Here is a 16522-nt window from a genome sequence, read left to right on the forward strand (position 1 = left end):
TTAAATTGACTCACACACACGTACACACACTCCTCTCTCTCTCTCTGTCGCTCTAATTAATTAGTCTTATGTCACGCAGCTGCGTCTACTGGTAAAAGATCCTGAAAGTGTTACGGAACAATAATCAAACAAGCATTTTGTCCAAAAGACTAAGACTGACTAAATCTAAGAAATGCCTGCCAAAAACAACGACTGTACCACACTATACGTCTTGTCTGTCGGTTTTCTACGCAGGTTCCGCCTCTGCCGCCGACACAGGCGCCAGTTCTCCTGAAGCCCCGCCCCCCTCCACCTGCTTCTACATCGGCTCCGAGGACGCTCCGGGGAAAGCCGAGCGCGCCTACAGTCCGGTTCTGTCCGACAGGGGGCGGGACCCGCCGTCTAAGACCCCGCCCACCACCGTGCTGATCCGACACCTGAGTGGCCACGAGCCTCGGAGGACAGGTGACCCCATAATGGATTCAGAACTGACGAAATAACACATTTTCTCTCTTTTTTTTTAATAGATTGAATACTTTTTATTATTCAGAAATGTACGCGTCGAGAAGCATGAGCTCCGTTCGGGGCTCTCCCCAGGTTGGCAGAGGGAGAGTAGCGCCCGGGATTACAGCTGCAGCTTATATAGGCAATCGGCACCAGGTGAAGATTAGTTGAAATAAAATAAATGTAAACGGCACGTGGTACAGTCGGACATTAACGCTATAAAGGACAACACAAAAAAGTACCCGGGACTTGTTTCCATTGTGGTCCTATGTATTCAATTCATCAGCATAGCATAACGAAATAACACCATTATACTTGACGATGTAGGGCCTTCGTCCTACTCCCCTTGCCCAACACTCCCTGCTGACAGGCTCCACCCCCCAACCCATAGGAGTACAGTATGTGCAATGACCGATATCACCCTCCCCGCGCCGGCCTCCCTACCCTCGAACACATTCCGGTTATTTAACCCATTTTGGGGCGGGAACCCCTTTTGGTGTAAGCATTATGTTATGCTTTAGCTATTAAAAAATAGCAGACCTACAAGGCTCGTAGCGCGCCACTCGGTGGCGCGCTACGAGCCTTGTAGGTCTGCTATTTTAGAAAAATCGAAGAACGACTGACATATAGAAACATAGCTTTTTCAGAAAACTGTCAGGATTTAGAAGACATTCATGGAATCGTTCCCAGGTCAATTAATCCAGCTTCAATCCCAGCAGGTGTCAAACCCAACAGCTCCGCCCCCAACCTGCGGAGCGCTCGGGAGAAGGAGGAGTCCGCGGCGGCGGCGGCGTCTTCCTTCGTGAGACAGGAGAGTTTCACCAAGGAGCGTCCCAGCGACTCGGCCCAGGTCAAGAGACTACCTCACATCTCCAGCCAGCCCTCCTTCAGGGACATGGAGCACAGGAGAGAGGCTGCCCAGGTATAGCGACGGGGAGCAGTGTTGTTTTTGGGCAGCAAATTTCTATTTTAGTTTAGTTTAGTCTTTGGAATGAAACTTAATTTGGTTTTAGTCAAATGTATTTTGTCGCGCCTTGATGCAGTCGTAATGACTGATTTTTACACTTGCTGAAAATAGCCGATCTACAAGCTCACAATGTGAGCTTGTAGATCGGCTATTGGGGGGCTCGAGCCCCCATGATGAATTAGACCTGAATATGTACAGTATATTCACCTAGTCAGTTCGTCCCGTTTGTAGCCGCGCCAGGTCGCGCCACGCCCGTTCGCGCAATTCTCGCACGGCTCCCCCATGACGAGTGTATCTGACTGAACTATAACTCTGCAAGATATACGTATCATTTATTTCTTTGCCACGGTAATTATGTAACAAATGTTTCTTTTGGTCCCATCCCTTCCGCCCTGCAGGAAGCACAGCCCTTGCCGAGCGAGGCCGCGGGCCTGGCCTCCCTGGAAGCCAAGCTCCGCTCCTCCGCTGCTGTTCCGCGCAGCTCAAAGAAAGGAGGCCCTTCCAGCCGCGTGGACGACTCCCCGTCCGGAGAGTCGGACGTGGACACGGCCAGCACCGTCAGCCAGGTTGATTTCATTTCCTTTTATTTATGTATCAGTGTTGTTTTTGCCAGCAAACATTTCTATTTTAGTCATATAGTCTCTAGTTTTCATATATCATAAGATTTGAGTTGACTAAATCTACAGGTGATTTGGTCGACTGAAATGTATTTTGGCGGGCCTTGATGCCGTCGTAATGGCTGATTTTACACTTGCTGAAAATAGCAGATCTACAAGCAGCTGTGAGCGTGTAGATCTGCTATTTTCAGCATGCAACCAAGTGTAAAATGACTTATACTGGATCTCTTGTCCACTCGTCTCATCCTAACATTTTAGTCTAGTTTTTATTTGTTGGCAAAATTGAAATTTAGTCATACTGTAGTTGTAGTCATCATGGCTTAGTTTCTATTCAGTTTTTATGTAGTTTTTGTCAGTGAAAAAAGGAAGTTAACAAACATGTACACATTAATTATCTAAGACATGATTAGAGAAGAGATAATAGAAACATAGTAAGTGATCTGGTCAATCAGAACATCGTTCAATTTGTTCTAAGAAAGCTGTAAACAAGTTGAGTATTTGTGTCCCAAAGTGTAGTGCCTCACTGCCTCTGTAATTAATGGAAAACTGACCATGACTAGTATGATAAAGGGGTGGGTGAAGATGTGTAGCCTGCATGTCTAGTGTTGTATTTGTGTGTTTGAAAATGTGCTTGAAAGTCATTACTAAAAGGCTTGGGAATGGAGTTCGGTCGTACTGTATATGTTTAAGCTTGTAAATTAAAAAAAGCTAATTTCAAAGAGTGCTGATCTGGCAGACAGTAAGTAATTTTAGCTATTTGAAAACCAGGTGAGCAACAAGAACGCCCCGGCGGCGTCCAAGAAGCGCCCGGCGGCCATCCTCAGCGGGCTGCAGAAGGAGAAGTCCTCGTCCAGTCCGTCCATCCAGGAGAAGGGCCGGCAGCTCACGGCCCGCGAGCGCCTGTCGGAGAAGCGGCGGAGCCAGGCGGCGGCGCCCGCCGCCGGTGCTTCGTCCTCCTCCTCCTCTTCCTCCAAGGCGGAGGCGGCCAAGAGGTTCCAGATGCGCCGCAGCGGGGGGAACCGCGGCTCTCTGGACCTGTCGGAGGGCCAGCAGCAGCAGCAGGGCGCCGGTTCCAGCCAGCACTGGACCGACGCCGCGTCCTCGGACCACGAGACGGGCTCGCGACCGTCCAGCCGGAGCAAGAAGCTGACCGCTCCTCTGCAGAAGGAAGACAACGGCAAGAGCGGCAAGACGGCCGCTCAGCAGGTCCTGACCCGATCTAACAGCCTCTCGGCGCCCCGGCCCACCCGCGCCTCCATGCTGCGGCGGGCCCGCCTGGGAGAGGCCTCCGACAACGAGGGCGCCGAGACGGACCGGGCGTCCCAGAACTCGGACCACGCCGCCTCGGCTCCCTCCAAAGTGTCGGCGGAAGGGAAGAAGCTGTCCAGGCTGGACATCCTGGCCATGCCCCGGAAGCGAACCGGGTCCTTCACGGGCCCCAGCGACACCGAGTCCTCGTCGGGCCGCCCCGCACACTCTGGACGCACGTCGGAACCGGTGGCCCCGACCAGGAAGACCTCTGTGGGTGACGCCAAGCAGGCCGGGACTAAAACCACCGGAGCCGCTGGGAAACAGCCTCTGACCAGAACCAAGTCCACTGGAGTCAGGTACCCTGCTACCAGTAAGTATGGCTTGTCCAATACGGATATTTAACCCATTCAGCTTTTGGTGTTTTAAGCATTATGGCCTACTTTTGCTATTGAAAAATAGCAGATCTACAAGCTTGTAGCACGGCACCGAGTGCCGCACTACGAGCTTGTAGATCTGCTATTTTTTTAGATCGTGAAAATGTGGCGCAAATCTTTGAATATATTTTTTTAACTCAAATCTTTGCTTTTAATTCTGAGGCTTGAGAACCACTGATATAGACTTTCTCAGAAAACTGTCAGGATTTGTCAGAAGACATTTGTAGAATCGACCTCAGGTCTAAATTGGTTAATGACTTTACACCTGACATCACTTCACGGACCCGTTAGACTCGATTAAAAAAAAAAAACTAATTATATATCAGCAATTTCCAAATAATTTTCAGACACTTTTTTAACCCCAGGCTTTACATTTTCCTTTATATTCTTCTCCCTCGCTTGAACCAAAGAGCGTGTTGATAAAAACAGAGATGCAGCTCTCTGTATATTGTGTAGCTGCCAGTATGAACGCAACACAAGTCCTTTGTTCAGTCCGTCGATGTCTGTTTGTTTTGTCCTGTCAGCTTCTCGTCGGAGACACAAAGGTCCGGACTCCTCTTCGTCCTCTGAGGACGAGTACGAGCGGCCGTCCGGTACTCCTAAACACAAACGCTCCTCCCAGCAGCCCCCCCACCCCTCCTCCGCTCAGGCCTCGCGCGCACAGCGCTCCAAGTCCGTCTCCGTGGAAACGGAGGATGAGGGCCAGAACGACGCGGACCCCTACCAGAACTGGTCCACACACAGCGCAGAGATCGCCAAGTAAGAAAACACACACACGCACGCACGCACACACACCATGGTGATACCGTGATAGGAACGAGAAAACCTCCACCTGGAGGCATGCCCTACTGTTGGCTAGAATTTTCTTTTTTTTCTATGATTTGAAATTGTAAAGTATTGCAATCCAATTCAAGTGAGATTTATGTTCAGTTATTGTACATTTAGTATTATAGTTAAAACATTGAGAGCAGTGACGCTGTGTTGTGGGGAAACCCCTGCCAATGTCGCTGTGCATGGCAGCCTGCATTCAGCGACCAGTCTGTCTGTCTGCCTGCCTGCCTTTCTCTTTTGGGGGGGCTGGTTACCCCAAAAATACAGCGAAATTAGAACAAAATACGGCACTTTCTTTCCGGCCACGCGGCTCTGCCGCGCGACCAAAATGCACCACACAGCCCAGGGGGGCCCTGGAATGTTTTCTAGCCCGGGGGCCCTTGGGAGGGTAAATTTGGCCCTGGCTGCTGCTAATAAGTAGAAAGGTCCCCGGGACAGGGCTGCTGCCCCCTCCCTCTCGAATGCACTCCCCAACCACCTAAAAAATGCCCCTCCCTCTCCTACCTTCAAAACCTCACCCAAAAGCTCTACAAAAAGATTGCTTTTCCCAGCTGAGGTCTACTAACTTAAGATGTCTCCCCAACCTATGCTTAACCATTTTGTGTTTTCTAATCTAGCACTTTTTCTTTGTTCCTTCCTTTCTTTATCTTCCGTATTTAAAAAAAATTGAAAAATCTTGAAAGTGTGATTTCGAAGCCATTAGAATCGGTCTCAGTTCTCCGTGTGTCTGTGTGTCCGTGTGTCTGCGTGTGTGCTCGTACGTACGTACGTGCGTGCATGTGTGCGTGCGCATCGCCTGCAGGCTCAGCCAGGACCTCGCTAAGGACCTGGCCATCCTGGCCAGGGAGATCCACGACGTAGCGGGGGACTCTCCCGGAACCCCGCCCACCCCCAGCCCCACCCCCGCATCCAGCATGTCTGCCAGGGAGGAGGTGAGTCCCCGTCCCTACCATCAGTACCATGTCTGTCTGCCAGGGAGGAGGTGAGTCACCATCCCTACCGTCAGTACCATGTCTGTCTGCCAGGGAGGAGGTGAGTCCCCGTCCCTACCGTCAGTACCATGTCTGTCTGCCAGGGAGGAGGTGAGTCCCCGTCCCTACCATCAGTACCATGTCTGTCTGCCAGGGAGGAGGTGAGTCACCATCCCTACCGTCAGTACCATGTCTGTCTGCCAGGGAGGAGGTGAGTCACCATCCCTACCATCAGTACCATGTCTGCTACAGCATCCCTACCATCAGTACCATGTCTGCTACAGCATCCCTACCACCGGTACCATGTCTGTCTGCCAGGGAGGAGGTGAGTCCCCGTCCCTACCATCAGTACCATGTCTGTCTGCCAGGGAGGAGGTGAGTCACCATCCCTACCATCAGTACCATGTCTGTCTGCCAGGGAGGAGGTGAGTCACCATCCCTACCATCAGTACCATGTCTGTCTGCCAGGGAGGAGGTGAGTCACCATCCGTACCATCAGTACCATGTCTGTCTGCCAGGGAGGAGGTGAGTCACCATCCCTACCATCAGTACCGTGTCTGTCTGCCAGGGAGGAGGTGAGTTATACCATGCCTACCATCAGTACCATGTCTGTCTGCCAGGGTGGAGGTGAGTTATACCATCCCTACCATCAGTACCATGTCTGTCTGCCAGGGTGGAGGTGAGTTATACCATCCCTACCATCAGTACCATGTCTGTCTGCCAGGGAGGAGGTGAGTTATACCATCCCTACCATCAGTACCATGTCTGTCTGCCAGGGTGGAGGTGAGTTATACCATCCCTACCATCAGTACCATGTCTGTCTGCCAGGGAGGAGGTGAGTTCCACTACCGCAGCGTTTCTCAAACAGTGGGTCGGGACCCATTTGTGGGTCGCGGACACATTGTTATGGGTCCCCTTATTTGTTTATTTTTGTTTCCTATACATTTGCTTTTTATTTATTATTATTTCAAAACGTTTTCAAAAAACATTCCCCAAAAAAGCGAAACCTTTCACGAATAAAAACAAAATGTAATGATTTTTTTTCAGTCATTTGATGAATAAATTAAAGAAAAAATCTAAGAAATTCCATAAATTAGAACAAATATGTAACAAGTAGTGAACATAGCCGATCTCCAAGCTCACATCTTGTAGATATTTTGGCGATTTCGATTTGTGTAGAGTATAATAAGAGTGTACCAAATGTGCTCTTTACAAGTATAAAGGTTTTAAGTGCTACTGAATTTGCAGCTAATTCATCCTAGACCTAGACTATAGCCTGGCATGGACACTGTTTTTGCACTGGCAGATTCCTCTGGTTTCCAGGCTAGTATGGACCAATTCACCATTAAAACCCATTTAGGCCTGACCTCGAAATTTAAAAAAAAGTCTTTTAAATCCTCCAGTTTTCTGAAATAAATATTTTCACGATTTTTCAAAAATAGCAGACCTGAATTGGGTTATAATAAGTTTGGGTTAGTTGAATACGTATAAATGCTGCAGGCTGTTTGGTATCCATGCTTGGACACTCATGTCTCTCTCTCTCTCTCTCTCTCTCTCTCTCTCTCTCTCTTTGTCGCCCTGTACAATGCGACTCTCTCTCTCTCTCTCTCTCTCTCTCTCTCTCTCTCTCTCTCTCTCTCTCTCTCCCTCTCCCTGTACAGAGAGCATTTCCATTCTGTCCCACCAGGTCTCCACCCTCTCAGGTCTCTTGTCTCACACTTCCATCTTGTCTCCTGCTGCTCCAAAACAAAAACACGTTGGTGGAATCAAACGCACCTCCTTTCAAACATTGTACCACTGCTGTAAAAAGGGCAGAAAATGTAATTGGCTCCCGATCGACAAGCTCATGACACGTCGCGGCACGACTCGTTGTGAGCTCGTAGATCATGCCCATTTTGTGCGACGGTGTTGCTGACTTTTCACTTTTTTAGAAGCCTCACCGGCCTTTGGAAAAGAGTACGAGCTCCATTTCCGTCACCGCTAAACCCCTTATCCCTAAACTCTTTGCCTTTTTTTAAACTATTTTCAAAAACATTTTTGAATAGTTCAACTAGCCAATCTACATTGACACGCTTGTGAGCTTGTAGACTGGCCATTTTAACTATTCAAAAATGTTTGGCAAAATAGTAAAAAATGGCAAAGAAGTTTAAGGATAAGGGGTTTAGCGGTGACGAAAATGGAGCCCAAAGTGTTTAGGAAATTGCGTCCACCTCCTGCCAATGTGTTTCCCTAATTGTCTCCTTCCCACTGACTGGCTATGATCCCTCACTGCCCCCCCCCCCCCCCCCATCACTGATCCTAACACTCCTCCCACTCCCCTGGTGGTGTTGGATTTGCCTTCGCCCTGTTTGATTGGTCAGGTCCATGTATCAGCCGTTTTTTTTTTCTTTTCTTTTTTTTGGTTACGTTACAGTTAATGGCAACTGTCACGTTGATCTAACCAGCTTGGAATCCCAGCACCACTAAAACTCACTGCATAATTATATTATACACACCTGTTCCTCACTTACTGCATGCTGATGGCGGGTTGCATGTGCCCGGGGTCAACAACGCACAACATAACCTGTACGTGTCCTTGTCATTGGGGGTTATTCATAACGTTTTAACTTTTTTAGTTGACTAAAAACTATATATAAACCTTTTTTTTGTTTGTGTGTACAGTAAGCTGACAGGAAATGGGGGGAGAGAGATGTGGAGTGATAAGCAGCAAAGGTCGCGGCACGCTGTCAGGCTTACTGTATTATAGGATTAGCAGACCTAGGTGCCCGGACCGCTAGGCCGGCCCGGGCCAAACTGTAATCCTTTAACAATATTGTTATTAATGTCGGATAATCTAACAATAAACATATTTTTGAGTGGTACAACCACTCCTACAACCAGCAATGTCTGTGTGTGTTCACCTATGTGTTCACCTATGTGTTGGTATATGAGCACCAGTTTGAGTACCAGTAGGGGCGCTGTTTGCCAGAAACAGAGAGAGAGAGAGACAGTGCTGCACTGTTGCCTGCTAATGAGAGAGAGAGAGAGAGAGAGAGAGAGGAGGAGGGGGGGGGGGGAGAGAGTGAGAGGGGAGTTGCACCACTCAGTTCACACGGGTGTGCTTTTTTATTTACAATGCTATATTATTAACAGTTATATTGTATTAACACAAAGTAAGGGCCTTAAAACCTATGCATTAATGCACATTTACTAGGGATGCATAATATTGACATTTTGTCCAGTTATCTGCATGGTCATAATCGACAGGTACCGTAATCCAAGTTTCCAGTTTACCGTAAACCTGGAATACAGTAGCTGTGATTCTGGGTGCAGATGCAGACCTCTAATAAACAGTGCTTTGTTATTACCTGACTCATTAGGCCTACTGATGCACAAAATATATGTTAATGACGTTTAGAAGATTCTCTACACTTTCTTGGGGGTCTTTATGTGCGTAATATGTGGTTTTAGATATTTTAGATTTTAGCAGTTAGCCCAGTGTCTCTGATTGGGCTCACGTCCTTCCTGGACTACATTCCCCATAATGCTTTGGTGCACTGCTCCTCCCTGTGGATAGGGGGAGGGCCGTCTTACTGAGACAACATGTAGTCCAGTCAAGGAAGCTCTTAGAAGGAAGTGAAGTGGTCACGTGACTGGGCTGCGCCATGACACTTTCATGGACACTTTCATGGGAGCCAAACTCACACCGGTAGTGCAATGAATACATGGCAGTGAATGGAGCCGGCTGGACCAGCTCATAACAAACATTATACATGAACGATTGCGAGCTTTGTCATATAATTGGTTCAGGAATATGAAAGAAGACATAAGTGATATCACACGTTTTTTCCGAGTGGTTGTTTTTCGACTTAATAACTATTTATTTTTATTGAGGTATTTATAGAAGAGCACATAGTAAGTTTTCTGCCTGGGCTGCTCTCTGCTCTTTGAAAAAATAAATCACATTAAGTAGTATGCACATCAAAAAATAAGACAGCCTAAAATAACGTGTTATATATATTATTTTATTTTCCAGAAGCGATCACTTTACAAAAGGTCTCAGTCATTCATAAATAATGTTTGTTCATGAGCTGGTCACTGAGCTCTCATTGGCTCCAGTGCATTCTGCCGAACTTCCGGGTGTAGTTTGGCTCCCGTGAAAGTGTCCATGAAAGTGTCATGGCGCAGCCCAGTCACGTGACCACTTCACTTCCTTCTAAGAGCTTCCTTGAGTCCAGTAAGGAAGTGAGGCCAGTGTCCAAAAGAATCAGCATGACATCATCAATGGCATCAACCAATCATGTAATATAGCTGCAGATATAGTGTGATAAAAGCTTTTTTTTTTTTTTTTCATGAATAACCCCCTCTGTGTGAGTGGCACACACACAAACGCACACAACATGGCGGAGCGTGTTTTCACTCTATTCTCTTTGCAGCTGGTCCAGCGTATTCCTGAGGCCAGCTTAAACTACCAGAAGGTTCCACCCGGTTCCACCGCCGTTCTGGACACAAACATGAATGAACCGGAGACCGGTTCTATGCCCCGACGCCCCTGGAACCGAGAAGAGGTCACTGTCTCAGCCCGTTATTCATTTAGGGCCCTATCTTGCGCGCCACCTTACCCCTTATCTCTAAACGTCTTTGCCATCTTTCACTATTTTGAAAAACAATTTAAAATGGTTCAAACAGCCAATCTACAAGCTCACAATATGTCGATAGACACAAATAGACAAATAGTAAAATATGGCTAATAAGTTTAGGGGTAAGGTGGCGCGCAAGATATGGCCCCTTGTCCACAAGTCTGTGACAGCGTACAAGCATTTTCAACCTACAAACTAAAATTAACTTACTGGACACGACAGTAAGTGACTGTGTGGTTTGGTTGATTGGCAGCGACACACAAGTCAAACAAAGTGATGTGAACTGGAGGTGCAGTTAGTTTTGGTCTGCTGGGAACTACAAAAGTCAACACGTTCTCACACCCGGGGCGTATACTGCGCTGATGAGTCTGCAAAAACCTTCACCAAGCGTCAGACCTTTGCCGTGGCCCGGCTTCCCTGGCGTGGCGCATTTTGAAGAGGACGAAATGATTCGCGATTCCAAACCTGTCGGCATGACACTAACTCAGTTAGCGCCTTGTTCAGCCATTCCTCACGGAGTCTTTACTTTCACATCAACCTATTATGAGCTGGGATTGAGGGAGAGGAGGGAACGGTGACCGCTTGCCGAAAATTCTGTTTCGGCTTCACTACGTGCCTTGCTCAGAGACACGTCGAAAAGGTTGACCATGAACGGGTGGGCGAACCGGGGACCTCTGATTACCAAATAACGTATGAACGCACGTCATGTGAAACGGAAAAAAGCCACGTGACAGGGAAGCCCCATTGTGTCAAACTATCTGACGCTTGGGTCAGATTTGGCCCAATTAACCTGTCGCCATATTTACGTCCTGGGAGTGACGATGTGTAGCAGAAGTCCATGGTTCAACGTTTGGGCGCACAGTCAGACAGACGGTAGTGCATGCTCTTTGTTTTCCTGCAGTAGAACATGTTGTTTTTCACAGGATGGCTGACGAAGGCTTCAGCTGAGTCGTTGTGTAACTGGCTGAGACGGAGGGAAGGATTTATTTTTTCTTCATTTGTTTTGCGGGAGATAACCTGTTCTGTCCCCCCGTCCCCCACGCACACACCAGCCGCCCGGCTGTTGGCGTGCCTGCTTTGTTGTCGAGCGGTTTCCAAAAGCCATGCATTTTGTTGTAGCTCGTATATGTAGGATGTTAACCCTTAAGACCCGAGGCCGATTCTACAAGTGTACCAAACCCTATCAGTTTTCTGAAAAACGCATTTACTGTTTCGTTTGACAGTAGTAATCACACTTTTTCCACTTCAAAAGACCCCCACAATTATATGTATCTGGCCACCAACCCCCATCTCAAAATGATTTGTTACAGGGACCCCTGGAAGCAAAGACTTCAGTTAAAGATATTCACTTTCAAAATATATATTTGTAGTCAAAGATTTGAGCACATTTTTGCCATTTTTCAACAATAGCAGATCTACAAGCATGAGTTTGCATATCTGCTATTTTTGAACAGCCAAAGTTGTTTAGGTTACAAAATTAGGTTACAAATCTAACATGACACAGATGCTTTCCCGGGTCTTAATGTGTTACGTTGAGCTAAAACAAGCGCTCCTCTTCCCCAGCTATCCTTGTTAGAACAATATATCCCACTGCAATGCATCCATGTGAACGGAGCTAGCGTGAATGTAATGATTTGCCACTGTGGGTTGGCTTGACACGTTTCTCGTCTAACCCCTCCTCCTTCCAGGTGATTCTGGATAACCTGATGTTGAACCCGGTGTCGCAGCTGTCCCAGGCCATCAGGGAGAACACTGAACAACTGGCTGACAAAATGAAGTAAGACCTCGCGACAGAAAATAGGACGTGACAATGTCTCAACTCAATTTCCTTAACCACTTGCATGAGCCCTATCAAGGTTGTATTTGTTGTTGCATCTTGTGTACAGGTACATGAGAGTAAAGCCCAAAACACATGGGGCGCCATGCAACTCCTTGCAACCACATGTTTGCGAGTAGACCCATTGGTGTGGATTTATGGCCAAATAGTGCAAAACACATCACTCGTCCACGTCCCCGTCCCCACCCCCACCAAAAAGAGCATGATATGATATGATATGATATTGAGCAAGGCACTACTCCTGCACCACTGCTAGATTGTACTCTGATTTGTGTTAACTGTTACGTGTCCTTTACAGGGTTTTGTTCCATAACAAGATGGAGGTCTGGGAGGAGATTGAGGCCAAAATCAACACGGAGAATGAAGTCCCCATTCTGAAGACCTCCAACAAGGTCGGTAACTGAAGTGACGGCATTGTGTCATTGTGCTTGTGACAGTATATCACTCCATCAAAGTCGTTATAATGCAATTGATTGCCTTGTGTTGTCTTAATAGGAAATCAGCTCCATTCTCAAAGAGCTGAGGAGAGTCCAGAGGCAGCTGGAAGGTGAATACAATTCATTAGAGTTCAAAATAATCCAATAGAGTTCAACAGAATCCAATAATTTGATAGAATTCAATGGAGTTCAATATAATCTAATTGAGTTCAGTAGAATGCAATAGGATTCAATAGTCACCCTGCTTCTTAACAACCACAAATAGAAACTTGACACATTTGTAATAGCATTTTGTTAGAGGAGCACTTCACCCATTTTAATAATAATTGTTATTAAAGGAATCTAGGAACTCCAATATAATGAAAATATATTGCTAGGGGCCTCTGGGTACGCCAATTTTGATTTGCTCCCACAAGGTTTATCAGAGGAGTTGGATTGGAACAAATTGACATGTGTTGACAGTAGATACCTTGATGGACATGAAAAGTTATTGGTTAACATGTATTTCAAATGCTAAAAACATTGGCATAATAATAAATTGTACAAATGTGATTATATTGTAATGACAGCATTGATTTGCATAGCAGCATGACACAGGTGCATGTGCTCACTTTAAGCATAGTTCCATTGTGATCCTTGACCTTATAATAACATCTGGACATCTAGTGGAAATGTATTATTTTGATTATGGCGGCAATAATTTGACCTGAGATCAGATTCTAAAAATGTCTTCTACATCCTGGCAGTTTTCTGAAAAAGCTATGTTTCTATGTCAGTCGTTCTTCGATTTTTCAAAAATAGCAGACCTACAAGCTATGAGCTTGTAGATCTGCTATTTCTCAATAGCAGATCACCAAAAGGGGTTCCCGCCCAAAATGGGTTGATTCAAATTTAAAAAATAAAAATAGCTGTGTGAGTTCTGGCAAGACTAAAATATTATACAAAAATTAGACTATTAAAATCATTATGAATCATTCATTTGATCTCGCAAGACTCAAGAGTGCATTTCTCAGCACCAACATACAGGTCCGGACCATATAGATAAAGAAAGAGAACGTTTTACAGCATATTTGGCTGCAATATTCATATCATATTCATATTAAAATCATATACATTCGACATTCAAAATCATTCGAAATTCGTTCGAATCCACGTGGTGTTTTTAAAAGGAATATTTGAATGTCATTTTTGGCCAATTCTGGCAGCACTAAGAACTGCAGACTCACTCCCAAAATATTCCACTGCAATCCGAAGACTCAGCTCTTCAACATCCACCTCAGCCTGTAGCCTATACTTGTCCTAACCTTGACTTTGACCTTGCAGGCAAAGGCTAAAATGTAATTGAGATAGCATGTTATGTAGACAGCATGATAAAGGAGCTCCCAGGATACTTTATTTGAATGTAGACAGCATGTACAGATTATTTATTTTCTTGTTTGTATTATTCTGTGTAGACTGCTGATCCTTGGTTTAAATATGATCCTAGATTACTATTGCTATGCATTTGATGTATTCGTATAACCTCGTGTAAATCGCTCTGGATTAAAAGTGTCTGCTAAATGCCTAAATGGTACAGTAGAGTAAACATAATGGGCTCTATTATGCACACAGACAGGTGTTACAGATGAAACTAATTAAGGCTCTGTTCCATTTAGTGTACAGTGATTCTCAGACCTTTTAATTCCAAGGACCCGAGAGTGTACAAATGGAACCATTTGTACACCTCTCACTCTCTCAGAGTTACAAACCCGTACGGGGCCATTTGGAGCCCACTCAACACGTTGAGACCCACTGGTGTAGCTGAGTGTTTCCAGTGAGTATATAGCAGCACCCTGACTCGGATGGACCAGAATGGAACAGAGCCATCATTAGTATCATCTGTAACACCTGTGAAGGAAGTAGGGATACTAGGGATGGAAGGTCCTTTCCAAAATGGCATGTGTGCATATATAGAGCCTATTGGTGGAATCCCAGCTGTAGCGTTATGAGTGTACTGACATGTGAATACATTCTCGCTGCAGTCATAAACAGCATCGTGGAGCCCCAGCCTCGGCCCGGCTCCAAGGAGAAGAAACAGCCTGCAGGGCAGAGCAGCCGGGCCCCAGGGGGGGCCCGCACCGCTCCTTCCAACGCCCCTGGGGCCGCGGGGGCCCACGCCAGTCCCCCCAACGCCAACGAAAACGCCAAGAGATCGCCCCGAGGAGGAGCTAATAACAGAGGCCAACACATGGCCTAATAGCCGCACAAGCACTCTGGTCTGTGAGGACAAACACACCAGGTTCATGATGACGGTAGAAACAATACTTCTACCACGAATGTCACTAAAAACTCTCTTCTACGACAGGCCGACCCTGTATCGGATGGTGTTTGTTTCATTATATGTATTTCAACTCTCTTCTACGACAGGCCGACCCTGCATCGGATGGTGTTTGTTTCATTATATGTATATAAACTCTTCTACGACAGGCCGACCCTGTATCGGATGGTGATTGTTTCATTATATGTATATCGTCGCTGTCGGGCAGAAACCTTTGTACAACATGAGACCAGATTCTACAAATGTTTGCGACCAGATTCTGAAAAACCTATGTTTCTGTATCAGTGGTTCAATGTCAAGGACCCCAGAAATGATCTGTAATTGGCCACCGACCCCCATCTGAAAATATGTTGTTCCAGGGACCCCCTCCCCCAACATTTGACAAATGACGACCAGTTCCTTACAACAATTTTCAAAAATAGCAAAAAAACAAAACCAAAAAAAGGCCAAATTCAAGCTGACAACACAACTCTTCGTGAGCTTGAGGGGCTTGTGCATCAGTCTTCTATTACGAAGTAGGGCATCAATACAAAACAATGAATACGTTTAAATATGAAGATTCACAAGGTTTCTGCCTGACGGCAGTATGATACGATATGATAACATGACAATGATGTAGCAACCGTACCCTGATGTTCGTCCGTGGCTATAACTTCCGGTGTTGTGATGGGCTCTATATATGTTTACATACAGACATACAGTATCTGAATAATCATCCATAATGTGCTTATTACAGTCTTATTCCTTCTTGAATAAGCCGCCGCTGCCACCGCGTTTCCTGTGGCTTTGTGTCGATCTCCGCTTCCTGCTGTACGCTATAGTCATGGCAACAGAAAGGTGTGGGTTACCGTGGTAACTTAGTCGCAGTGTTGATTTCGTCGACTAAAGCTATGACGACAAAACGTTCGTCGACTACCTTTTTTTCACTGGGGAAAACGGATGATGACTAAAACTATGACTAAATATATTGATTTTTCGCCAACAAATAAAAACGACACTAAAATGTTGGGCTATGGCCTCGTTTTGCTTGTATACCTGCTGTTTGCGCGACACCATCGTACGTCAAAATATAAACCCGGGGGGCAACATTAAATAGCCTATGATAACATTAATCCAGTTGTTGATATATATATATATATAGAGAGAAAAATTAAACAAAACCTGGAACTGAATACTTGAGTTGAGTACGAATGGGATTTTGTAGCATAATGTAAATGTAGCCACGTGATGACTATGTTATTAATTATGACGCTGTCGTTTATATCGCCTTGGCACTGAACAGAAAAATAAATAAATACACACTTACAACCGCTTCCATATCGCACAAAGATCCTCAGTAACATTTAGGCTGAAATATGAAACTGAAGTTTGCAACTATTTACTCGCTCTGCCAGTAGTACAGTTAGTGGATTGTGTAAAATATAAATAATCTTGATGACGTGTTTGATTTGTGCTTTGATAATCTGTTTGATCAGAACTGTGGAGATATGATTAGAGGAAATATGAATCATCATGTGTCATTCTTCGTTTATTTTCTCCCCCCCCCCCCCCATGCGTCTGATTGTAGGTTTGATGTTGATTGTTACGAGTCGAGAATGTCCCACAATCATGTCTGTCGAAGTGAAAACTATAACTCAAAGCCTTCTGAAAACAGGATTAATGCGGTTATTTCATGAAACGAATTACAATCTACTCTTTAGACTGCTCTCACACGTTTGTGAGGTTTGTTCTCTTGAGGAGACACAAATGTACGCGTCT

General features: G+C 45.8%; 1 protein-coding gene across 1 annotated transcript in view; it reads left to right on the forward strand.

The window, feature by feature from the left end:
• The window catches only part of cep170bb (centrosomal protein 170Bb), a 34879-nt gene extending 20057 nt beyond the window's left edge, over nt 1-14822 (forward strand). The window contains exons 16-26 of the mRNA XM_083790478.1: nt 235-444; nt 1203-1405; nt 1849-2016; nt 2836-3688; nt 4277-4511; nt 5386-5515; nt 9970-10101; nt 11862-11950; nt 12309-12402; nt 12506-12557; nt 14469-14822. Coding sequence (XP_083646604.1) covers nt 235-444; nt 1203-1405; nt 1849-2016; nt 2836-3688; nt 4277-4511; nt 5386-5515; nt 9970-10101; nt 11862-11950; nt 12309-12402; nt 12506-12557; nt 14469-14683 — 2381 coding nt within the window. The 3' untranslated portion in view covers nt 14684-14822. The remainder of the gene's footprint in view (nt 1-234; nt 445-1202; nt 1406-1848; nt 2017-2835; nt 3689-4276; nt 4512-5385; nt 5516-9969; nt 10102-11861; nt 11951-12308; nt 12403-12505; nt 12558-14468) is intronic.
• The last annotated feature ends 1700 nt before the right edge of the window (nt 14823-16522 follow it).

Source organism: Protomyctophum parallelum (assembly GCF_964188405.1).
Source record: "Protomyctophum parallelum genome assembly, chromosome: 19".
In the NCBI taxonomy this organism is placed as follows: domain Eukaryota; kingdom Metazoa; phylum Chordata; class Actinopteri; order Myctophiformes; family Myctophidae; genus Protomyctophum; species Protomyctophum parallelum.